The 26,088-nt window shown below is 39.4% G+C and overlaps 1 protein-coding gene across 6 annotated transcripts in view; it reads right to left on the bottom strand.

Annotated features, from left to right (window-relative positions):
• Window positions 1-26,088, bottom strand: part of eif4g3a (eukaryotic translation initiation factor 4 gamma, 3a) — an 83,504-nt gene that overhangs the window by 37,020 nt on the left and 20,396 nt on the right. For 4 of the 6 annotated variants that reach the window (XM_039611755.1, XM_039611758.1, XM_039611759.1 and 1 more), the window contains 11 exons: window positions 23,973-24,065; window positions 20,772-20,804; window positions 11,164-11,343; window positions 9,499-9,610; window positions 9,158-9,318; window positions 7,288-7,413; window positions 5,803-6,007; window positions 4,455-5,222; window positions 3,552-3,640; window positions 1,129-1,417; window positions 775-899 (listed from right to left, as the gene is read on the bottom strand). In XM_039611755.1, coding sequence (XP_039467689.1) covers window positions 775-899; window positions 1,129-1,417; window positions 3,552-3,640; window positions 4,455-5,222; window positions 5,803-6,007; window positions 7,288-7,413; window positions 9,158-9,318; window positions 9,499-9,610; window positions 11,164-11,343; window positions 20,772-20,804; window positions 23,973-24,065 — 2,181 coding nt within the window. The remainder of the gene's footprint in view (window positions 1-774; window positions 900-1,128; window positions 1,418-3,551; window positions 3,641-4,454; window positions 5,223-5,802; window positions 6,008-7,287; window positions 7,414-9,157; window positions 9,319-9,498; window positions 9,611-11,163; window positions 11,344-20,771; window positions 20,805-23,972; window positions 24,066-26,088) is intronic. The other 2 variants (XM_039611756.1, XM_039611757.1) reach the window with 2 other exon arrangements.

Genomic DNA, 26,088 nt, shown 5'->3' with positions numbered 1-26,088 from the left:
CAGATGGCCGCCTCCCTGAGCCTGGTTCTGCCGGAGGTTTCTTCCTGTTAAAGGGAGTTTTTCCTTCCCACTGTCGCCAAAGTGCTTGCTCATAGGGGTCATATGATTGTTGGGTTTTTCTCTGTATTTATTATTGTGCTATCTACTGTACAATATAAAGCGCCTTGAGGCAACTGTTGTTGTGATTTGGCGCTATATAAATAAAATTGAATTGAATTGAATTGAATGCAGGCACAAACGCCACACAGCAACGCCCCAACCAACAAGGAGGCTAAAACCAAGAACCTTCTTACTGTGAGGTGACAATACTAATCATTGTACCATCAAAGTCCTCCAACTAAAATGAGATACTGCTTTTGTTTTGTTTGCTTCTTAATGTTCTGAGGCCTAAAGACTCACTGAGCACCTTTATAACGCACACATCAATATGCTCTCCTCAGACAAAGATGCCCAAAACCTATTATTTTTTTGTCACTAAATTATTTAAGTGATAAGAGAGTGGTGATACATTTGGGATTTTAGCTAAATGTCAGCTGAAGTCTGGTAACAACAAGTCTGCTTCTGGGAATAAATAACAATAATGGAAAAAATAAAGAAAGGATTAGCCCAAGACAACAGAGATGGGCCTGTCAAGGAAGTTACATATTTGCTAAAAAAAATAAAATAAAAAATAAAAACCTGACAACATTTTCAACAATCTATTTATTTACACAGATGTCAGGCTGTTTAAAGCTTTATAAATTCTGCAAGACCGCTGGGCTATCTGTAGCTTACCTTGTCCAGCACCACATCGCTGATCGGTGGGAGCCCTTCAGGCTTCTGTATGCAGGCAGGCATGAACTGGAAGCCCAACAGAAACTCTCTGTTATACTGACGTTTCCCACTGGGTTCAGTCAGGTCTGGACAGCCAAGCAGGATTGAAGAGGAAAGTAAAGGGGAAAAAAAAGGATAAACAGATATGAGAAAAAGAAGTGCTGAGCTTTTCATATAGAGGAAGCTCTAAATATAGAAATATAAAGACAAATATTTTTATTTGTAAATCCAGAACTCAATCCTTTGCTCCCTGGATTTTCATTTTGCCATGGGTCATTTAAAAACATTGTTCACACAGACTGTGGTCCTTCTCACCTTCCATGTCTGGAGGAGCTCCAGTGGAGTTCTCCTTGTCTCCAGGGGTGGCTCCGCTGTCGCTGCTCTCCGTCTCCGAGGTGTGGCCTGCTCCGTTCCTGATGGGCTCCAACTCTGCTTCACCATTTTCCTCCGGAGCAGTGGACTTTCCATCAGCTTCTAGACTGCTACCAGGAGCAGGAGCAGGGGTAGAGGTGAAAGCTGATGGTAGGGGCGCTGGGCTGCTGCTCAGAGGAGCTGACTGCACAGCCTGGTCTCCAGCAGGCTGATCTACTGGCTTAGACTCATCCTATGAGGAGGCAAGATTCCATTATGGTCTGAGCGTGTTTAAATTAGGGTTAGGGTTACACTTAAACATATATTTTTAAGGTGTACCTGTAATGTATTTGCAGGGCACACTTGTAAATGAAAGCTTAGCTTTGAAATGGGTATTCACTGATTAAATTAAGGTCTACCTGTTTATTTTCAGGATAGACCAGTATATTAAATCTGCTCAGAAGCTACTGTTCTGCAGCTCTCCAGGAAATTATTATACAGGTTTCAAGTGCCAAAAAATATATACATATTTACTGTAAAATAAACATCTGGAAGTCCATTACATATTACACACCAAAATGATACTTCATAAAAAAACTGAAGCACAACATGCTGCTTTTAACAGACTGCATCAATGGTGACAGCGTTCAAAGACATCCTGCTGGTATCAATTATTCCCCTTTACCCTGTCCCCACAGTCATTTAACTAGAATTTGAATACCCAGTGCTTTTAGCAGTCCTTATCGTAGAGACTCAAACGCCATCTATGCACATAAACAGCACAACAGGAAGCACTGAACTTCCTCTGAGTAATACAGCAGAACAAATAAAATACAAATACAGTCTACTATCAACTCAACTATAATACTTGTATTATAATATAAATTCCATTAGGTTATTATATAAGGATGTAACCTTTTCACTTTTGGCTGATGTATGGGAAAAGCTTGTTTAGTAAACAACCCGCTGTATTCTTCACCTTTCTTTTGGTTAGTTATGCAGTTTTAGGGAATAACAGCACATTTCACCCTGACAATATAGCTCATTTCACTAGTGTGATTGCTGCATGCAGAACCCAAACAACATTAAGCGGTTCAGCTGAACTTGGCCAAGGTATGTATGCAGTGTGACTGCTATTCTTGAGAATGGGACTCATATGCTTTAACAGCTACCTTCATCAAAGTTTACAAATCTATAACAAGGTGTGTCACCACTTCTAAAAATTGTCTAAATTAAACAACTAAATTTCTAAAATCAACCTCACCGTGCTCTTAAAAAACCTTGACCATGAAAGAAAAAGAGAAAGGGTGCCAGACAAAAGTTGAAATGTGGAAACAAACTGAAGCGTACTCAGACAGCTTAGTGCAGTATGAGCGCAGCCCAGCAGGTGGCATGGGAAGGGAAAACAATAATGCTAGGACATGGTACAAGACAGCTACACACAGAGTATAACCTTCATCAGAGACCTAAAAAAATTCAAATCAAACAGTGCCAAAGGTGTGGAGATCTTTTCTGAAACACCACTTATACATGGCAGGGAAACACCACTCTGAAACACCACAATATTTTCAGTCAGTGTAAAGGGTTTCCTCTCTTTTTTTCCTCTTTTGACTCTTTGTGTTTGTCTCCTCGTGTACTTTGTGTATACTATACTAATGTATCTGTTACTAAACCTTCTATTTTTACATATAAACTTCTGGCTTCCAGCACTGAGATGAGCTGAGAACAGAAACAGATAATGAACTGTTTTAGGCTTATTTATTATCTACGCTCCTAAGGTTTTATGTTTAAAACCTCTCTGTGTGACTCTTTTTGTTTTTTTGAATAAAACGGCTCATAAAACCTGTTCAGCATAGACTAAAAATAAGCTATTTAAAGCCCTTTATTTGTTGGCCAGTATTTGGCGGTGTTAGAACTCCGCCACAGCAACAAGCCTGTGCAAAACCATAAAAGAAAGGAAACGAGAGTGGAACGGAGATGGTTTTACATGCAGTGGGCTGGCTGAGCAGTGGAGATGATGGATAACTCCTTGCTGACGATAACAACACCCCAAAGTCATTTATGTCTGCTTCCCTAACCACACATGTGGAAACATTTTCCACTTGAACTATTGCCCACATTGTGCCTTTCCTCCTCTCTCCCTCTCACATTTCTGTAACACTTTGCAGGACTACTCCAAAATGAATTGAGACACAATAAAAACTATTTTGGAGAAAAAAGAAAAATCACAATATCTCAAAAAATTATTGTTTATTTGTCCACAGACTATAAGCCACTTCTCTCCAGAGGCTAATAAAAAATAATCTACAATTTGATGTCAAGCTCAATTCCTAGGTTTTCTTTCCTCTCTTCATCCTGAATTATGAGTTAAGAGGCCAACTTCTTACCTCATCCACATTTTGAGGTGCATCTCCAGTAGAGGTCCCTTCATTTGGTTTTCTCCAGGTCTTTGGTATTGCAGAAGCAGTCTGATTAACTACAGGGAAACAGAAACGCAGGAACTTAAAATCACTTGCAGCCAGTCAGTAAACAAGCAAGTCATGAGGGATTTAAAAGATCAATTTGATTTAGTAAGAATGATGGCAAGGAAAGCATCTTTTTACTCAAGTTACAAACCCATTACGTTTTATCAATCAATCAATGCTCCATTTCAGACAGTTTTTACTACTGTCTCTATGATTTCAAAGAGAGGAGCTGTCCTTAATATGGCTCTAACCTTCAGTTTGAAAATTTTGACAACCAGAAGAAGACTGAGTTAAAGGGAGACTAGCTAAATTTGCTTATTTCAGCTAAAGGTCTGCATCCAGATCCAGTTAAAACAAACAAGATTCATAGAGAGAAATGAAAATAAAAGGTCGACATTCAGTGGGTGCAATGTCGAGATGGTGTGACACGAACATGACCCTCAGTTTATTCAGTCACTCAAAATAAATAAAGATTTCATAAAAAGCCCATGTTTGCTATCAAACAAGTAAAAACAAGAAAGTGTAAAAAATATTTCCCCTAATTTCCATGACTTGACTTCCTTTCCTTTTCCTGTGTTATGTTTTGTTTGATTGTGGCCTACTGAGGATCAGCTATTTTAGCACAGTGTTTGAAAAGAGATTATCTGCAAAAACGTGCCTTATGGATGTGCCCAACAGGCCCACTTAATTCAGCTATTTATGTATAACATCATAAAATAGTAATGGACTCATAAAACAGCCACTCATTGGCTTGTCACTGCCACTTAGTTTATAGCACGCTTTTAAAATGCCACATGCAATCAAGAACTTAAGTAGACACAGTACCCGTAATAGGACTCTTCCTGGTGAGTGCTTGTTGCTGGGACTCTGTTTTGCTGTCAGTAACACCAACGTGTGCCTCTGCCCCTCCTCTAGAGATGAGGTCTTTAGTGTCTAAGGACTTGCTCAGCTCATCAGCCTCTGCTGTGGCCTGCACTAGAGGCGGAAGGCCAGGAGGGAGCATAACTGGCAGAGTTGGGACAGGGCTTGAGGTCAGGGTGACTGGCACCACAGCCACAGGTGCCATAGGGGAGAGCGTAGCAGCAATGGGCACCTCTGGCCTCACATCAGAGGGCAACGTTTCAGAGGAGGAGAGCTCTCTGTAAGCAGGAGCAGAGGCCTGGAGCTGGAGAGAAGGCTCATGAGCTTGAGTGTCCAGCTCAGTCCCAGAGTCTGCAAGGCCGTTCAAAGCCTTGGGTGCCAGCGATGGAGAGGCAGCTAAAGTTCGTGGGGCATCTAAAAGAGGCTTGTCTGTGTTGGGCATCTGAGGTGGTGCCAAAGAGGGCTTGCTCTCCCCAGCAGAGGAGGAGGCGCTGTGAGAAGATGCTGAAGTAGTGGACTCCCTGGCTGAGGGACGTTCACTAGTGTTGGCGACTGCAACTGGGAGAGTGACAGGGCGTGCCAGAGAAGCAGGGAAGGGAAGCTCGGGCTCGGGAGCAGGAGAGGGCTCAGATGCAGGAGTATTGGCCTCCAGTCTCTCCAAGGGAGCGTCAGGCTGCACAAGCCCAGGTGAGGAAGACTTCTGGGCAACTGGCTCCAATTTTGGCAAGTCATCTAAGAGGAGGAAGAAAAATGGTTTCAGAATTCGGTCAGCACAGCTCAAGGTTTTTCCAATCAGAATCATGTATAAACACAGCTTTGTGTTAAAACATTACCAAATAAATAAATTAAAAACAAACAAACAAGAGGGACCAAAATTCAACCATTTGCACAAGATATTGTTAACAGAGAAACTCCCGTGAAAGCTTGTCAAATCTTACAGGTATTTACAGGAAGAGCAGGAGGCGCTGTTGATTCAATACTCATTTGAACATGAAATGAAAGTGAAAGCACTCAATGTGCAATGTGTCAAAGTGATCTTTAAAATATCTGATAATCACCAAGATCAAAAGAAATACAGCTATAGGGAAACGCTGGTTGCTGTTACAGTTAAAGAGTTAGGGCAGTAAAATCATTGATTCATCAATTACATTACGTTAGTATTTTTTGAGCACCTAATGGTATGTTTTTACCATATGTACGTACCTATAGTTACATATGCATGTATGTATTATGTAGTGTAATAGGATTGGGCCCCTATGTGTTGGGGAGTTTTAGATGACTTTTAAGGACAAAAGAAGCATTTGGGGCAGACCTGGCCCTGGTTTGGTGTCTGAAGCCACAGCTGTCAACGGCTGCTGTGGCTGCTGGGGCTGTTGAGACTGTTGGGACTGCGGTGGTTGTGGTGACTCCAACGTGTAGTTTCCAGGATGGGTTTGCTGTTGCGGAGGAGGCTGAGGCTGAGGCTGAGGCTGCGACTGCTGCTGCTGCTGCTCCGGAGTCTGGCTGCTGCTCGGCTGCTGCGATTTGAGGTAGAAAATGTGAGGATAATGAGGGTGCGGCCATAAAAACTAGCAACACAGAAAACCAGAAAGAGAGGCACAAAGATGCAGGCAAGCACGCACACAAACAAATAAACAAGCCCAAATGCAGAATTAAGCAAAAATAAGAAGTCCAACAAGGTAGAATAAGAGAGATGAAAGACAAGACAGGAGAAACAGAAAGACGGAGAATGAGGGATGCGAGAGGAATGGCAGGAGGAGAGGAGAAGCTCAGGACGATGCGGAATTAAAGCACAGCGAAAAGGGGGTAGATGCATTAAAAATGAAATTGGGAGGGGGCACAAAAAGACAGAGAAAAAGAGGAAAGACACTGTTAACATCCACAGAAGGACACAGGGAGGAAGAAGTCCTAACATCCCTCTCAGAATTCAGAATCCAGGGAATCTTGTCTCATTTGGGCTTTTCTTTTTACCTTTTATTAAAATGTGTAAATAGAATTAGAACACTAGATTTTCCATATAAACCAGGGGTACTTTTCATTTTTTATAAAGCAGCAGTATGAGTAGTCAGCGATGTAAAGATCAGGAATGAGTACCAACACATTTCCATATTTATCTTAGCAGGATGCCAAACAAATTCAATTTTTTATTTTGTTTATTTGCGCAAGAATAGATTGAACAGAGTTAGTACAATCTGCAACCTGAGTGGATTCTGAGGAAGGAGTAGGAGTATAAAGAAATTACATATGCAATCTACTGTAAAAGGTAGTGAATGAACAGAAACAGTGAAAGGAAGAAAAGCAGGTTTAAGATTAACAAGAGCTGTTAAACAAGATTACAACAAACTTACTTATTGGTATGAGACCATCACATGCAGAGTGATATTTACAAGTTATGAACCACCTCCATATCTACACATACTGTATGTGGCATTTAATAATGATGTAACTTTGTTATTATCTTTATGTGGGCTTTTTAACTTTTATGCTCCCAGAAACAGGCTGAGAAACCAAGGGAATGAACACAATAAATGTTCGAAGATTTACTTTTGAATATTGGCCATGATTAAAATACAACAGGCATGTAACATTCTGGGCTGAAAGCCCTCATGAATTTCTTATGATAGGGCAAGATGGCTGAATAAACTGATCCTGTCTGACACACACGGTGGCAGAGAGGAGATTAGAGCAGAGAGCTCACACTGCAATCAAGTAATATGAAACCTTGCACCTCTCTAAATACTTCTACGTAACTACTGCAGGTGAGAGGTGAGTGAGGATATTCCAGAGTAAGCCATACCTGTGGTGGAGTTGGTGTAGAGGAGGGGGGACCGACAGGAGGCGTTGAATTCCTGCTCCCTGAACCCCCTGCCATGATCTCCTCTGTGATATCCTTGCCACCTTGATTGGGGTCACGGATACGGATCTGGGAGGACAATGGCACAAAAGAAGAAAGAAAAAAAAAAATCAGACCTTACTAAAGCACTCAAGTCTTACAGCAATCCTGCATCAGCAGTAGATGATGTATTTTATCAGCTTTGAAAGGAAGGAAACAGACTTGGAGTGAATCTCACACTCAAATTGGCTGTAAATGATGATATAATGACCAGCTTTTAATTCAACAAATACACGTATGTTATACATGCTAGAATACACGCTAGCAAAACTGTTAAACCCGGTAATATCTGGTACTTTTCAACATAATTCTCGCTGGACAAGTCAACCATCAAAAGTTGGGTTGACTTGTGTAGACTGAACTTCTACACATACGAGAGACGAGGGAAACTAAGAGACAGTGAGGAGTTTCTTTCCAACTTTCCAGCATGAAGAGAAAACACAGCCGGAGAGCACAGTTGGCCTTCTTTACATATAGGAATGAATGAATTACCTTAAAGTAAAATGCAATTAAGTAGGAACAGTAGACCAAAAAGACACAACTGCTAGCTTAGGGGTAGAAGTGTTTCCTTAATAAAAAAAATAAATAAATACTCAGGCTTCGAACCAGTCTGGAGTCAACCCCGAATCAGCGGGTTACCACTAAGTGGATTTTCAGGTAAATAAGGAAAAAAACAGTCTCAGCTTCCTGAAAATCTAAGTCATATGGTATTTACAGTGCCACGAGAAAATATCCAGCCTCTTTCAGATTCCTTAATCTTTTGCATCATAAATTATCATTTAAAAACTGCAGCTCTCCAGCATGAAAAGGCACAAATTAAAAGTCCCTTTAACATGTGACTTCTATTGTGTGGCTTCCTCTGTTTTGTATATATTCCTCTTGTTTTTATTTGTTCCTATTGTCTTACTATTTGTATTTCCTCCACAGTTTGTGTGAGTCCCCACAATTTTACTGTACAAGTAAAATGACATTAAAAGACTATTCAATTCTATTATATGAAGAGGAAGTATTTACTCTAGTTATCTTTTACTAATATTAAAACTTGCTTGATGATCTAAAACCTTTAAGTCTGACATGTGCAAAAAACTAAGAAATTAGAAAGGGGGCAAATACTATTTCACAGCACTCTATCCTCGGGGTGCCTCCCTTCTGCTACTTTACAGGATACAACACCAGCTAATGTCATAGCTAGGTCCCAGCCAACGTCAACAAATGACCAGTTTCCAGCCCCAGAGACAAAAAATGAAGCATATCCAGCTGACAAAGAGACAAATAAATGGCACCGTAAGCATACCTAAAGGAAACTGTGTTTAGTCAAACTGCAGCCTTGTTACTAGGGTGCTTGGCCAACGCCTACCTATACAAAAGTACGCAACAGGATGCTGACTCCAGTTCACTTAAAAGTTACAGGTGCCATCACGAAGAAAGGTTTTCTAAAAGTTATACAAAATTTCTTTAATATTTATGTAAAGGAAGCCTACTGAATGATGTCAGATTATCGAAGTAGTCTGTCATCTTTTTATTTGTGATAGGCAATGTATCTTTTTGCAGACGAACCAAAATCTTCTTCAAAGGCTTCTAAAGAAAATCATGCAGGTGAATAAAAAAAATGAAAAAATAGCTGAAATAATTTTCACTGTGAAATCGTTGAAATTCTTATGTTTATGTTGTATGAACTGACTTTGAGGTAAAATCTGTCCAAAAAAAGAAAAAGAAAGAAGTATTGTGTTAACTTTTGCCTTTAAAAAAATTATAGAATTAAGAGGATACTCACTGTTTTCTTCTCACGCTTGGTTGGTGGAGGTTGCTGTGGTGTAGGCACTATGATAGGGGGTGAGGGGGGGTAAACAGACTGTCCTGGGTAGTAGGGTGGACCAGCTGTGGGAACGGGAGCAGGGACAGAGGGTGAGACAGGTGGGTGGTACCTGAGGGGATCTGAATGAATTTACAAGAAAAGACAAACAAGAACAGAAGAAAGGACATCTTAGTTAAACCTTACAGCACCTTGGGCACACAAGAGAGTTAGTGAGTGTTTGTACTACTCTGTCATCAACTGAGATTTAATGGGTACAGGACTAACACTGCATGTTTATCTGTGTTGCATTAGTGACTCACGATATGGGGCTGGGTACTCCCCTGGCCCTGGTCCAGGATAGAAGGTGCCAGACCCTGGGGGCTGTACAGAATACTGTTGAGGAGGTCCCACGTAGGGTGTACTGGGGCGGTACTGTATAGAGGACAAAAGAGTGAGACAACCAATGAAAACAAGACAGGTACTGACCAGTTTAGTCTTTTTTTTGTCCTTTTTCTTTTCTTTATTTTTAGTATTTGTGGGTTTTTTATGGGTTTTAATGGTCCTTTTAATGATCCTTTGAATAATCCACTGAATTCTGTCTAGACCAGTTTATTATGATCTTTTAGGAATCTTTAAGGGTTGTTCAGAGGATATGCAAAATATTTGTGCATAAGACAAAGGGCAATGCTGCTTCTGCTGCTGCTGTGCAAACGTTATACATCTAATGTGGAGCTATGAGTATAGCTGAGACTCTGCTATAGACATAAAGACTTTGCGTGTAGTTTTACTCTTATATGCTAGTGGAATAATTCTGCATGAATGAAACTGCACAGTTCATAAATAATTCTCATTTATGTTACACCAGAGCTTGTAGTAATCCCATTGTTCATTCTCTGTCTGAAATAAACTATTTTCCCTCCCTTTCGGATTACTTTTAGCCCACTTCTTTTCTGATTGGCTGCCATTTGCAAACAGAAGATTTCAACAGCAGGTGGGAGGGGCTTCTCTATTATAAGCTAGAACTTGTTGGAACAGTTTGAAGCTTGGGCTTTTGGCTCTCATACCTGAAAATTTGCATTCACCGAACTTGTTATTCGAAACTTTGGCTACTTTTTATATAAGCACCCACTACTGTAATAGTATAACCATCCACTGAGTTTTACACTAATGACTCCGTGTCATGGGGACAGCAGTCTAAGCAGAGATGCCTTCAGGTGGATACAAAGGCATTCCCAAACTAGCTGACAAATACATTCTATCTAGTGTGCTCTCGGTCAGCTCAAAGATCTTCTCCCGCATGGATGTGCCAGAAACACGTCCTGAAAACACCTTAAGCAGCTGCTTTTGATGCAAAGGAGTAACTGCCCTACTCTATGGAAGAGACCACATACACTTGAGAGGATGTCACTTCTACTTGAGAGATCTCTTTCTTAACCACTACAGACTAGCACAGCTCAATTTCTTTGTACATCACAGTGTAAATATATATGACAGAAGATAAAGAAGATAAAGCACACTAGGGCCACTTTAAGCAATTGTTAATGTAATCAACAACTTTAATCTTAAATATGGCCATTTGTTTTTATTGCTGGGTGCCCAGTAAAATGTTTTCCTGACACCTTAAGTTTGAATAATTAAATATACAGCCACCAGATAACTGGATGAGGTTAGCACAAAGAATGAAAACGGCAGAAAAACAACTAGCCTAGCCGTTTCCAAAGGTAATAAAACCGTTATAACACCACCTCTGCAGTGCTCTAATTTACATATTATATACTATTTGAAGTCTTACTGGAGCTTCAAATTAAAATAACACAGAAAAGTTGATTTTAATACTCTTGGTGGAAACTTTCCGATACATGCCTTTGCTGAAAACTAAAAATAAATGTAAGGCCCAATCACAGTTAAAGAAGAATTGCATTGATAAATAGATAGAGCAACTATTTTAGTAGTCTTAATTGTACCTATAATTGTGACTTCTTTACCTGTGGGATGTAGTACTGTGCAGCCTGGGGGGAATGGAAAGGCATGGGCGCCATGGTCATCATTATTGGTTGATTAGTGGGGTAGACGGCTGCTGTGGGAGCTTGTGAGCCAGGCCGTAACGAGGGCGTGTTCGTCGGGATGGTGGGCCTTGCAGGCTGCATTTGAGTCCTCTGAAAAAACTGAAGATAACAAGGAAGAAAAAACAGAGAGAAACAGCAGAAGACATTGAATACTACCCCAGAGACAAAGTCTCGTTTCAGCAGTCTGTCATGCTTTTTCTAAACTACAAGGAAGTAGATTTTTTAGACCTTTACTCAGATTTGGCTTTTATCAGCAGCTTAAAAAGGGCCAATAACCACAGCTTTTCCTGAAAGCAATGCTGCAGACAGGTCAGACTGTTTCATTAGACCTATTCTGAAGGTCAAAAACACTTTTGCGCCACTTTTCCTCCAAAAATAACCAATAATCTACTTCTTGAATTATTTACTAAACATCTCTCTGAAGTTTGGATTATATATTTTAGCTGGCAAGAAATGTAATGAATCAGATGAATATTTACAAAGTAGTGGCACCAGTCTGAATTTAGCTCACTTTACACACTCAAGTCCTTAATGTTTCATCCTGCCACAGCCGTCTAACCAGCAGCCTTAAAAGCACGATTAAGTCATTCAAACAGAGATGACATTTGAGTAAAAAAACATGCCCACAGCACAAAACTGCAATCATCCGACTCGGTCAAACCTCATGTGTACATTGCTGTCGTGATCCCTGGCAGCTTCACAATGTTTCTATTGTTAAAGTGTCCGACATGGTCACGATTGAGGTGGTGGATCGTTTAGGATCGTATTTCCAAGACCAGATCAGAATTGAGTCAAGAGACTGTTGTCATATCTTTCTCATTACAAATGTTTGTTCTACCAATTCAGAGTGAAAAAAAAAAATCAAGTAAATAAAGATTGTTTTCTCTGTGCTTTATTTCAGCTCTGTTGTGTATGCTACTGTCTTCACACCACTTCCATTCATGAATGTAACACAATCAGGGTTAAAAAGTATTTTTTATCACAATTCTGGTGATTTTCCTGTTTGGGAATGATGGAACTTTGACTTTTTCCATCAAGCAGTTATGATGTTTCTCCTGTCAATAACAAATCCTGTTGCCATTTGCTACTAAGACGAATGGGATAGATTAAAATATTAACTATAAACATTGGTGTGTTAATACACTGTTTTGAGTCAAACTTCCGGATATTTTACCCGTCTCCTGTGTTGCCTTTTTTATCACAGTGTTATTTGGGATTTGTACACAGATGGAGATTTTCTGTGGTATGAATATTAGTAAGATCACAGTATAGCTGGATAAGCAACCTGGAGACGAGAGATAAAACTGTTCCTCTTTTGACTGCTCCTATTACAGGTTTCCACAGTATATCATCTGCCTCCATCCCACCCCAAACCTTGCATCCTCTTCTATCTCATCAACCCACTACATCCAAAAACCTTCTCTGTGGACTTCTTGGTCACTTTTTGTCTTTTGGTAGTGCCACCATCTCCAAACCATACATCATAGCAGGTCTCAATACTGTCTTGTAAAACTTCACTTTCACTCTTGCTGCTATCCTTCTGCCAGAAATCACAAGACTGGAGATAGACCTGGTTATAGTTTCCTGGAGAAGGCCCTAAAACTTAAAGGACCTGGAATGCACAACTAGAAAAAAGTAAAAGCTCAGACTTTTAAGAGCCCTTAACTATGGCTTTTGTTTTGGCCAATCTCGCAGCTGTACAGAATGTGTGGCACAGGCCACTGACCTGCTCGTCATGCAGAAATATGGCCTTTTCTGGTATGTCAAAGAGAACAGAAAGAAAAACATACAATACTCACAGTCACTCCAGCTACAGTGGCTTTTCAAATACATGTCACAATCACTTAAAAGTTAAACATCAGAGAGGGTCTGTATTTGATTAGCCCAATGAATTTAATATGCTGAAGCTTTGTGTGCCGGGCCTGAAGAAAGACCACCACCAACAGCTGTGACCGACTTCCAAATAAGCAGGACTCAAGCTGGGAATACCCAACCACAGTCACAGAGTGCCTCAGTGAAGAACAGAATGGAGAGCAGAATAAACAATGCTGTAAAACAGTCTAAAAATATCCAGGAGGGAAATCACCTTTAACATAATAAATCAACTTCAATGGTTTTATTGTAAATAGCTCTGTGAAAATCTGGGAAATTACCGGAAAAGTCATTATCAGTCTCTGCTGGCAAAGCAAGAGAACGAGACACAGACAAAAAAAATTGAGAACATTATTAACACAAAGGAGCTTTGTCACTTAAAAACAGGCTTAAAACAATCACTAAAACAACTCCCCCAACAAGACTGTAACCATATATACATAAATTAGTCACCTATACAACATAAAACATATTTCCAAGGCAGCAAACACATTTCTTTTCACAAAGGACATAAAATTAACTAAAAGAACAAATACTCGGGAGGGAATATACAGTTTCTCTCTAATTGTGCATGCTGTTCATTTAACTGTGCAAGGTGATAAAGGATGAGTAATGAATGGGGAGAAAACTACAAAATTATAAACTGAAAATTCCACTAATGATCCTCCACGGGATAAAAGACAGGACATAGGGATAATATGATGATAAAAGTCCACCTTACTAAGAGTACACTGCAGTGAAGATGAAGGGGTGTATAGGGTAAAAAGTCAGGAGGGATGGGATTATTTGAGCATGATCCTCATCATGCCATGCAGGTCTGCAGAGACTTTAGACAAAGAGGTAAATTACCTGGATGGGCCTGAATCCTCCCTTGGGTATTGAAAGCAGGAAAAAGAGAAAAGCCAATAGGAGACCATACTGGTGAGACTTAAGCAGCCACACACATCAACAGAAAGCTGTCCCATTACTTCTATCTAAATGACACAGTACCTGGTTTGGAATCACTTTGGCAATATAAATAACTAATATATATAAAATAATCTCAGAAAATGTGATTTGTAATAATTGGGCAGTAGAGCAGGAAAGACTCAAAAGTCACAGTCAAAATGTCAGATCGGTATTTCACTTGTGGCCATGTGGCACCCAATGTAACATGCACAGATTCACATGCACATAACTATTATTTAAACATGCATTTTAGAAAGGGTTTCTTTGCCAATTGGGATGATTAAACCCCCATGACAATGAAGTGGGACTTCTCTGCTCCAGAGGGATCTCACTGTCACCTGAATCACTGGCTCAGCAAGAGGGGGGGAGTATTATGTGCTGTATGAACGATGAGTTGCAGACACGTGTCTATATTATGGAGCAGATGGGCTTCACTTCAGTCCCCTGACCTTCATATGTTACTAGAATTGCCACCAGAGTTTAGGTGAAACCCAGGCAACAACCTCCTGGGATGAAATCTGAAAACAAAGCAAAACTACCAAAAACAACACATGTTTCACAGTCAAAAAATTTACTCATCCTTGCAGATGATATGCCTCGCAGTGGTTTGGTCCATTGCCTACCATTCCTTAAATTCATTTAGTTTGCAAAGAAATAAACATAAAGCACAGGATGTGTATGACAATGTTCTTTTCTTCTACCCATTAATAAAATATTTATATTTTTTGCATTTCATTAACTTCATAGTTGAATTTTTTTGCTTCAATGCAGCTACCACATTGTTAAGTAGCAGCCACTCAAATTAGTCCCCTAATACGGATTTTTGACCACAGTTTGTTTGGCATTTATTTCCAATATGGTTTGTATCAGTAATTGTGCTATTTAGCACTAATTAGCAGGTATCTGTGTCTGGAGAATGCATTCGTACATTCAATAGATTCACCTTGCTAACAAAGTCCTTCTAATAATAGCGTTTCTCGCCACTGCTGACCCACTGCAGAATTCCCACAGACTTTACTTCAGGAGTACTGCGTCTCTCTCTTAATATAACCACTTTACTGTGATACTTATATTTTTAACATATTGCTAAAACCAACTCCTCAAACTCAAAAGAAAATGCTGAAAATGAGTATCTTTAAACCATTTAGGGTCACTGGGTTATTTAAAGTTACCTAACTTTAGTTTTTAGTCTATGACAAAATATTTGAGTTAACTGAAAAAACGGAAACATTTTTTTCAAACTTAGAAAATGAACAAAATTAAAAATATAGAGGAAATGTCCTTAATTTTCATCTTTTGGATTTGGTTTGGTCAAATTTATCAACACAACCAGCCTGAGGAGACTTTGGTGCATGTTTAATGAGATTTAAGATATCTGCATGACAGTGAGTCAACCGCCTTCAAAAAGTGCTGTTGTTATGTCATAATATCTTTTCTGATTTTCCTAAATCTTGTCCCTGACAAAAAAAAACCCTGTATGATGATTTAAAAAATATAACTAAAACTAATGAATTCTTAACAAAATCATAATAATAAAAACTAAACTGAAATGATCAAATTCAATCTGGAGTGTAAGAGAACCCACGCAGGCACAGGGAGAACATAAAAACTCAAAAATCCACACACAAAGCTCCCAGGAGCCAGTGGATTTAAACCCAGGACCTTCTTGCTATGAGATCAACATGCTTCACAGCTCAAATCTAATAAATAAATAATACAATTAAAAACTTTGATTAGTGAATACAAAATACAGTAGCTCTGGGGTTGCAAGTAGGATAAATTCACACTTAAAATTCAGATTTGCAGAGTCATTTCCAGTGAGAAACTCTCAAGCAAACAAATGTTTATTTTAGTGGTAACTAATCTCCAATAGCTCTGCTCTTTTGGTTCTTACACATACAGACAGAAGTTGTGCTGAAAATCATAACAGCAAGTAAAAATCATGCTTACTTGTAGACAGACTTATCTTCTGGCCAAATAAATGTTTGGATCTCTATGCTCACTTTACAGTGCATTGAGTGTGTTTCACATAAACAATAGCTGTTTTCTCTGTTGGTATAAAAGGCCACTGTTTGTCTCCTTCTTCTTTCCGATTCCACTTCCGTGGTGGCACAAGAAATTCCAGCACCAATTTGTGACAGCCAGAGCATGCACTTGTTTATGTGTGCGTGCAACTGTGTTTGTGCCAGTAAACACACCGGCTACACTGTGATACCATCCTATTAATAGACTAGATGAAATTTGTCTACACTGAAGCAACCAGAAGGTGAGGATGTTACACAGCAAGTGACAGGGGGCACATCTTGTGGACCAGTGGGTGTGAATAACACATCAACCTCATAAACGGGCAGCTGCATGAATCATAGTGGTGTGAATCAACAAACACAAAGATAACAGCAAGCCACATGGATTGAATGTCAGGAACCAGACATGTCTAAGACTCTTAGCATCCACAAGGTAATACACAAACGCCATCATAAATCCCAAACTGCCAGACATGAACACATCAACATGCCCTCCTATTGACTTTGGTTTACACAATGTCTACAGTCTAACAGGATCCATGGTGTTATTTACACAGGTATCAGCTATCACCACAGGAAAATGGGGCCAATCCACACACAATTTTTCTGGGCTCTTTCCTTGATTGCAGCCTACCTGACCACTACCTATCCTTTATAACAGCACCTTCTTTAACACTGAAAAAGAAGTTAAAAAAGCAATACCTTGGTATTTATAGTGAGAACAAATTCCAAAAATTTGACAGATTTAGCCATATGAATATTGAATGTTTCCGTTTCTTTTTTTAGGAAATATATTCTATCCAGCGGGTTAAGTGGCATATCATGATTCTCCTGTTTGCATTAACAAAACTGGAGAAATGCCTTAAAATTAAGGCAAGGATTATCACAATAATTCTCTACTATGAAACTAGTAATTTGGTGTCAGATTGATGTCTGCTCCAAAGAAGAGCAAGAATTGACATGCACCTCGAATTACCTGTTTGATTAACACTTGAACAAATTAATTTTAAAAAGTAGGTCCTTTCAATTTCGTGCAACTGCTGTTTAAGGGCATTTGAGCGCAGAGTGAATACTTTTAACATAATGTGTAGTGAATCCAAATTATAAAAACTGTAAAAAAAAAATGTCTCCCATTCAATTAGAAATAAAACAATGGATACTGGAAGTGTCAAATGAAATGATTCAAAAGAGACACTTGGCTTAGGCCGCAGTCACACAGGCCTAGACCCAACTATCTGGCCACCACAGGTCACTATAGAAAAATGTATATTTCCTGACCAGTTGCTGAATGGTTGCTGGTGAAACTGGTTACAAAGAGGTATGCACTGCTGTACTGAAAACCTGCTTACAGTTGCTTTGTTTGCTGGCAGACTACTGCGGGTGAGCATGATTTGGACGGACGATCCTGACTTGTCTGCAAAGACTCGCCTACTACAGTAAAGCGTGAAACTGAGAACGTTTGCTTTCAAAGTCAAAGCTGAGCTTTCTGGAACTTTTACCCTGAAGACCAACATTCTCCGTTTCCAGTTTTACTACCACTTATTGCTGCTTGGTTACCTAAAGAGCATGGAAAGGAAGCAACTGGACTTTATTAAGTTTCTTAAAGAAGTTTCACCTCTCATCCCAGAAGCTTCTTCAGTTCTAAAACCTCTCCTGGGTGGAGAGTCCCAGGTATTTAAACCATAGTGGGAGTTTCCCCTTAAGAGGGTCATTGACCCAGTATTGATCATGTGGCTCATCACATGAGCCAAGAATTGAAAAAGGGTGTGGGTCATTATCAGCAGAGGTTTCAAATGAAACCATCGTCAGACCTTGCCTCACCCTGTCACGTGACATGTTGTGATCACCTGATGCAAGACGTGAGTGGGGGTTAAGGCACCTAGGACGGGATCTCAAAACTGCATTGTAGGTGGCAGACAGCTGGTGTCGTAAGCCACCTCCTCCGTTCAAGGATGGTCATTCACAGTAGACATAGATCGCTTCTTTCAATCCTCTTTCAAACCATCATCCCTCTCTGTCTCTATTCTAAAATTTGAACATTGGGATCCTTGAAAAAAGTGCCCTTTATCCTTTAGATGCAGATGTACAGCTGAGTCTTTTCCTATCGAGATGGGTCTTCTATGTTGTGCCATGGGTTTATAGAGTGGCTGTTTGGTTTCCCCAAGTAAGTCAAGAAGGATAACAGCAGCTCTATGATAAAAATGTATGAACCAACAAAACATCTCCATCAGAGTTATGAAAAGAAGAAAATGTTGAACTTATAAACCAAAACTTTCCAACGTGGTTATACAGGGAGTGCAGAATTATTAGGCAAATGAGTATTTTGTCCACATCATCCTCTTCATGCATGTTGTCTTACTCCAAGTTGTATAGGCTCGAAAGCCTACTACCAATTAAGCATATTAGGTGATGTGCATCTCTGTAATGAGAAGGGGTGTGGTCTAATGACATCAACACCCTATATCAGGTGTGCATAATTATTAGGCAACTTCCTTTCCTTTGGCAAAATGGGTCAAAAGAAGGACTTGACAGGCTCAGAAAAGTCAAAATAGTGAGATATCTTGCAGAGGGATGCAGCAGTCTTAAAATTGCAAAGCTTCTGAAGCGTGATCATCGAACAATCAAGCGTTTCATTCAAAATAGTCAACAGGGTCGCAAGAAGCGTGTGGAAAAACCAAGGCGCAAAATAACTGCCCATGAACTGAGAAAGTCAAGCGTGCAGGTGCCAAGATGCCACTTGCCACCAGTTTGGCCATATTTCAGAGCTGCAACATCACTGGAGTGCCCAAAAGCACAAGGTGTGCAATACTCAGAGACATGGCCAAGGTAAGAAAGGCTGAAAGACGACCACCACTGAACAAGACACACAAGCTGAAACGTCAAGACTGGGCCAAGAAATATCTCAAGACTGATTTTTCTAAGGTTTTATGGACTGATGAAATGAGAGTGAGTCTTGATGGGCCAGATGGATGGGCCCGTGGCTGGATTGGTAAAGGGCAGAGAGCTCCAGTCCGACTCAGACGCCAGCAAGGTGGAGGTGGAGTACTGGTTTGGGCTGGTATCATCAAAGATGAGCTTGTGGGGCCTTTTCGGGTTGAGGATGGAGTAAAGCTCAACTCCCAGTCCTACTGCCAGTTTCTGGAAGACACCTTCTTCAAGCAGTGGTACAGGAAGAAGTCTGCATCCTTCAAGAAAAACATGATTTTCATGCAGGACAATGCTCCATCACATGCGTCCAAGTACTCCACAGCGTGGCTGGCAAGAAAGGGTATAAAAGAAGAAAAACTAATGACATGGCCTCCTTGTTCACCTGATCTGAACCCCATTGAGAACCTGTGGTCCATGTCATCAAATGTGAGATTTACAAGGAGGGAAAACAGTACACCTCTCTGAACAGTGTCTGGGAGGCTGTGGTTGCTGCTGCACGCAATGTTGATGGTGAACAGATCAAAACACTGACAGGATCCATGGATGGCAGGCTTTTGAGTGTCCTTGCAAAGAAAGGTGGCTATATTGGTCGCTGATTTGTTTTTGTTTTGTTTTGAATGTCAGAAATGTATATTTGTGAATGTGGAGATGTTATATTGGTTTCACTGGTAAAAATAAATAATTGAAATGGGTATATATTTGTTTTTGTTAAGTTGCCTAATAATTATGCACAGTAATAGTCACCTGCACACACAGATATCCCCCTAAAATAGCTAAAACTAAAAACAAACTAAAAACTACTTCCAAAAACATTCAGCTTTGATATTAATGAGTTTTTTGGGTTCATTGAGAACATGGTTGTTGTTCAATAATAAAATTATTCCTCAAAAATACAACTTGCCTAATAATTCTGCACTCCCTGTATATGGCTGCTGACAGCAGTCTCACACTGGCATTTATTGATGATTTCACTGCTGATGGAAGCAACTAGATGAATGCAGACGTACACAAAAGCAGTCTGTGTTCTCAGATACAAAGCGTCTGATGACGACTATATGCCCGAGACTTCAAGCTGTCGTTGACTGAAAAGTATTTGCTGCACACCATTAATTATGAGAATTTTGTCTGACTTGATGAGTTTCACTCTGATTACTTTTAAACACCTAAAATTTAATAACTGATTTAAAAGGTCTTCATCTACCACACAGTCCTTTATCGCTTTTAAAACTAGTAATATAATGAATAACACTGGTTGGTCCGTACTCTGCTGTAGACTATGTGTGTTTGAGAAAATATGAAACTCAATAAACTAACAAAGTTATATAGTTTAAAAAGCATTAAATGTCAAGGTTTCTTGCAAAATCTTGTGCAAAACATACTACTTTTTCCACTTAGAAACCAAAGGCATCAATAAATTAAAAGCTGATAAAGGCCAAATAACAGTTACTGGAAGGAACTAATTTCACCCTCAACATAAAAATAAACATGAATAGTTCAAAAACGGAATCAGGAAACAGCTCAGTGCACCTGACTGGATATCTTGATTAACTAGCAGCACGGAAACATCCCATGACAATTAAACCCTCTTTAACTGTTTCCAAGATTCTTGAAGGCTTTTAAATCTGAGACTTTTTTTCTCCTAAGGAACAGCAGACGCCCCACAAACAGGCCATTGCCAGCAGGGCCCAGCAAACTGCTTTGATGATGATGATGCAAGAGAGAGAGCAGGAGGGGCGTACAGCAGGGGTAAATTACCTGATGGTGGGTTGGTCGAGGGCCCGTAGCAAACTGGTGGGGGAGGGAGGAGAGGTCCAGCAAGGAGATTGAAGCAGTGATGGCAAAGCGGGGAGAAGAAAGAGCATAAGAGAGACACAGATACAGTATAAGATGAGCAATGGAAGCCGACGCTTAGAAGTACAACACAAAACCACAGAGCTACAAAGCTTTAGAGACACATGGCACATGATGCAACACTAGTTCTCAGTCACAGCATGCATTTGCAAATAATAGCTTGCAATTTTTACTTGTAACTACCACATTGAATATAACAGATTTTAAGGCCAGCGAAGACACTGTGAGTAAATATCAAATGCAGAAAAAATAAATTTGATCGTTTAAGGCATACTGCAGTGAAATAAAATGTCTTAAGTGGCAGAATTTAAAACAAGACTTACTTTCTGTGTAACTGCACACTGACTTATTTCCTGTTAGTCATGTTCTTCTGATACAGAAAGACTTACAAACAATGTAAATAACACAATATAATACTGAAATATTTTCTTCTAGGCTTTTTGTGGTAAGATTTTTTTTTTAAAGATCATTATCGCTTTACAGGTTTTCTTTCAACTACACTGAACACAGAGCAGAAAATAGTCTGATTTTACTTTTAAATTGCAGCCAAAGAGAAGCAACACCACCAGCTAAAATGTAATAGTTTGTAGAAAAAGTAAATAAAAAACAAAACAAAAAAACCCCCAAAAAACTGCTTGGTAGTTATTAGCATACTTAAAGTGGACCTATGACGGTTTTCAGTTTTTTTCCCCAATTCAAAAAAAGTTGGAACGATTTCTAAAATATAAATTAAAGAAAAATTGCAGTTATTTGCAAATAGAGATTGCAATTTAGAAGTTCAGTTCCTTGGAATTGTTCATCTGCCTGCCTAACAATCGTGCTTATCTGTTCCACTGACGTCTGATGCATTTGCATTACGACGTCATGTACACGCTCCATACTTTGGTTTGGAAAGTATCCAAGATGGCATCAAGAGAAGCGCTCAAAAAAACAAAAAAAACAAAAAAAACAAAAAAAGACGCGAGGGCCAGTTGCAACACAAGCAGAGCTTTGATCACAAAAAGGGGGGGAAATATCTCCAACATGCCCAAACATTTGACCACACAGCTAAATTCATATCAATTCCCATCCCTATTTGCAAACCACATTCACCTGTATTTTATTCACAATACAATACAGAAAACATATCAAATGTTTAAGCTGGGAAAATGTACCTTTTAACAAGCAAATTTTAGCTTATTTTGAATTTGATGGCAGCAACATGTCTGAAAAATGTTGGGACTTGTTTTTACAACCGTCTGTAAACGTCTAGGAACTGAGGAGAGTAGTTGCTAGAGTTTTGACAGGACAATGTTACCCTACTCTAAAGAGTCTAGCTGCTCAACAGTTCTGGGTCTTCTTCGTCTAATTTTTCATTTCATGATGCTCCAAATGTTTTCAGTTACTTAAAGGACTAGACTGCATGGAGGACAGTTCATCAATCAGACCCTTCTACTACAAAGCCTTGAGCATTGTCTTGCCGAAATGCAAGGGCTTTGCTGAAAAAGACATCATCTAGATGACAGCAGATATTTCTCTGATGCCTTTCCAAATGTGCAAGCTTCAAATTCTATAGGCACTAATGCATTCCCAAATCATCTGAGATGTAGACTTTAAAACTGTGCTGATAACAAACCAGATGGTCCTTCTCTTTAATCTGATGGATGCAGTGTCAATGTTTTCCAAAAAACAGTCAAATTTTGATTTCTGATTGCAAACAGTTTTCCGCTTTGCCTCGGTTCATTTTAAATGAGGCTTAAACCAGAGAAGACGAGAACATTTCTGGATCATGTTTGGATATAGCTTTTTCTTCACATAGAGCTTGAACTTGCATTCGTGGATGGTATAGAATTCAGAGACAATGATTTCTGGACCAACATTTTTATACACCAGTTAGTGACTTGCTGCCAATCAACGTAATTAGCTCTAGTGGTTTCTTTTATGTATCACTTGCTTTTTCAGCCAACTTAGTTGAAATGTGATGCTGCTAAAATCTGTCATCAAACTTTAAAATCTCAGTTTAAACATTTGATATGATTTCCATTTTTTTTTGTAAACCAAATATGGGTTTTGAGATTTGCAAATCATTGTGCTCTGTTTTTAAATGAAAATAAATTCCAACTTTTTTGGAATTGGGGTTTGTGTATATACTCCTACAGTGTTGGATCTCCACATTAAACGTGTCAAAGTTTACAAATAATGAGGTAAGCATATCCACAAGTAATCCCTATGAGAGAAAAACAGAAACCCCAACCCATATGCTTTTTAAATCTTCTGTTTGTGAGAGGCAGCCAATCAGACGAAATCTAACTTAAAGGGAAAGGAGGTGAAGTCATTCATTTCAGTCAGAACAATGGGACCCAGTATTTATGCAAAGCCATTGTAGGAAAGTCCAAGAATAAAATAAACTGAACTAGAAATGAGCCCAACAGGTCCACTTTAAGGTTCCCCTAGAAAGCGAGTAAAGCTTAGATAAAGAATTGCCACTTTAGTGTAATATACATTCCTTTACTCTGCACAGGAATTGTGCACGATTGTGCACAATTTCCCACTTGTGGGACTAATAAAGGTTATCTTATCTTATCCAACAGCCTGAATTTAACATGATGACAAACCTGACAACACCTGAACAGCTCTTACCTCACAGCTACTCATTAATTGCTTAAACAACATCTAAATTCTGATTATTCAAAACATGATAAAAATACTGATCCCAAGACTGATCTGAATTATCTTTCCTGTAGCTAAAAGTTAATTTTCTGCTATTTTTCACTGTCAGTAACTGTATAAAGTACTAAATGCAGATGAAAGGTGGAAAGAAAAAAAAAATACACCCAAAGGGACTCATTTCCAACATGTTACCACCAACAACAAGCCCATAAACAGCCTCTATGGAGACAATGAGACAGACCTTATTAAATAAACATAGCCTCTATCGAGGTACCTCAGTGCCACAATCAAGCTAAATCAATCATCAACTTACGTGGATTTTGTGGCTTCTAAAAAGTGTAAAATTTTCTTACTTCGTAAATTTTCTGCTATCAAACAGAATTCCACTAAAACCCAAGACTGTTTGGGTTCTTGGAGGCAGATGTGCTGTAAATCCAGCACCAGAGTGGCACTCACCGGGCGACTCTGTGGCTGTGCATTCATTGGCTGCGTCTGGGGAGAGTACACTAAAGGTGTGGAGCCAGCATTTTGCCCAGGGTTGTATGGAGACTGTAAAAAGAAGAAATAGAAGCGGAAAAAAGAAGGCTTAATGTATACTGAGCAAAAAATGTGCAGCAATCAGTCCCTAGTCATTTAAGAGAAAGGGCACTGCAATGGACCTAAACTATAGTCAACACACTAAAACACAGCACTAAATAATTTTGGATGTAGCTGGGAGAAAGTGTTTTCAATCAGGGTTTATGTACTGTGCAAAGATAATTGGTACCCCCAAGGACTGCAAATCCTGTGTTCCTTTATTCTTCATCTAGTGTGCAGTGGAGCTAAGCAGAGGTGGGTTTAAGCAGATCTGCGTACTCTTCTTCAAGCTACTGCTGCTGCTGGTACGATGGTGATAATTTAAGTTTGTGTTGGCTGACAAAACTATTTATAGAAAGGCTGGTGAGTGACTAGAGCTGCTTTGGGGTGAGGCAGTGGGCCATTAGTTTATCATGGTAAAAAGGAAGAACTGGATTCCTTGCAAGCATAGTCACATTCTTCCAGAGAAGCTGAGTCACAGAGTCTACATGCTTTAAAGTGAAAGCAGCAAGGCAGCAGCCGTGTCACTGTCTGATGTTGTTTATGTCTTTGTGATTAATAGACTGACCTTTCACAAAGTTACCTGTATACATCTAGGTGTTTTTCAAAATGAAAAGAGGAAGCACCTGGATGCAATACCTAACTAAAAAGCGACAAGCGTGTGAATCTTCTCATAATGCTCAACTCTGATTTATTTCTGCTTTGCCCTTGTAAATTCTGTCATAGCCTCACCCGATCTCCATCCAACGGTTAGGATTTTACTGTAGTTACAGACAGAGAGGAAAACGTCCTTGCTGGATTTCTACCCAATATTTATCCCATCCCTAAACCCAACCATCTCAAATATAAAATCAGTCACAGTATGTCTACTGTGATCACGGCATATACGGATTCATACATACATGCATATCTCAATTTAAAGGGGATCTATTTGCTTTTTGTTTCCCTTCCTGTCATACAAATAGAGTACTGACCAAAGTGTCAAACAATGCAATCCACATAAGGTATGCCCTTAATCTCGCCTCACCCACCAGCTTTTTAAACCTTTTGTTTGTGTTGGGCAGCCAATTAGAATACAGTTTGCTTAAAGGAGATGGAGCTAAAACTGCTTTCAAACAAAAGGTGAACTGAGGAGCTGAACTAAGGCTCACCATAAGATAAATCCTGTCAAATAATGCATCTACTCTATAGATGGAGCTGAAAATTAGGACAATACATCCACTTTAACAAGTCCCCAACCCCAATCAAATACTTTATAGAACTGCTTTTTATACTGCTTACTTGACCAGCAAGACATAATGTCAAATAACTAATATTTAAGCTTCTAAACATAATTATCAGTATAAAACTGTGAATTAATCCAACATGACTCAATAATACTCTCATAATAAGGTTGAGTTTGTGTTCTAATTCTCTCACAAAGTCTTACAGGTCAAGTAAACATTCTTTCTACGTACGCATAAGCCCTATAGGAGACTGGAAAAATCAACAGGCTGGACTGTTGATCTCCCTTTTGCCACATCCATGCTGAGGTTGCTCACTTTAGAACCCTTATCAAGATTAAGCAGGTACTGTGTGTAGAAAACAGTGGATGGATGTTTGCTTATAGGCAGCAGTGCACAAGAACTGCTCTCTTAGATTTTGTGGCTGTGTTCATCATGTAATCATGTGAATTTCATTAAAAGAAGACACTCATGCACACATGACTTAGCGCTGCATTAGAAATGTTGTTAAATTAGAGAAGTGACAAACATGAAAATGAAGGCTGACGTAAGCAAGGAGAACAAAAGAAAGGGTAGGTGTAAACAACATGTCCAAAACTAATACAGGGTGTCTACAGGTACAAAAAAATAAATAAATACAATTTAAAACACATCAGATGTGGAAATATAGCTGTTCTATGTGGACACACTGAACCCATTTCACAATGAATAGTAAGGTAAAGAGAGAGATACACTGACTAAACGTTTTACTAATCTGAAAGAAAAGCATACAA

The sequence above is a fragment of the Oreochromis aureus genome, linkage group 5 (assembly GCF_013358895.1).
Source record: "Oreochromis aureus strain Israel breed Guangdong linkage group 5, ZZ_aureus, whole genome shotgun sequence".
Classification (NCBI taxonomy): Eukaryota; Metazoa; Chordata; class Actinopteri; order Cichliformes; family Cichlidae; genus Oreochromis; species Oreochromis aureus.
The sequence above is the reverse complement of the archived record's forward strand: the minus strand, read 5'-3'. Positions and strand labels throughout refer to the sequence as shown.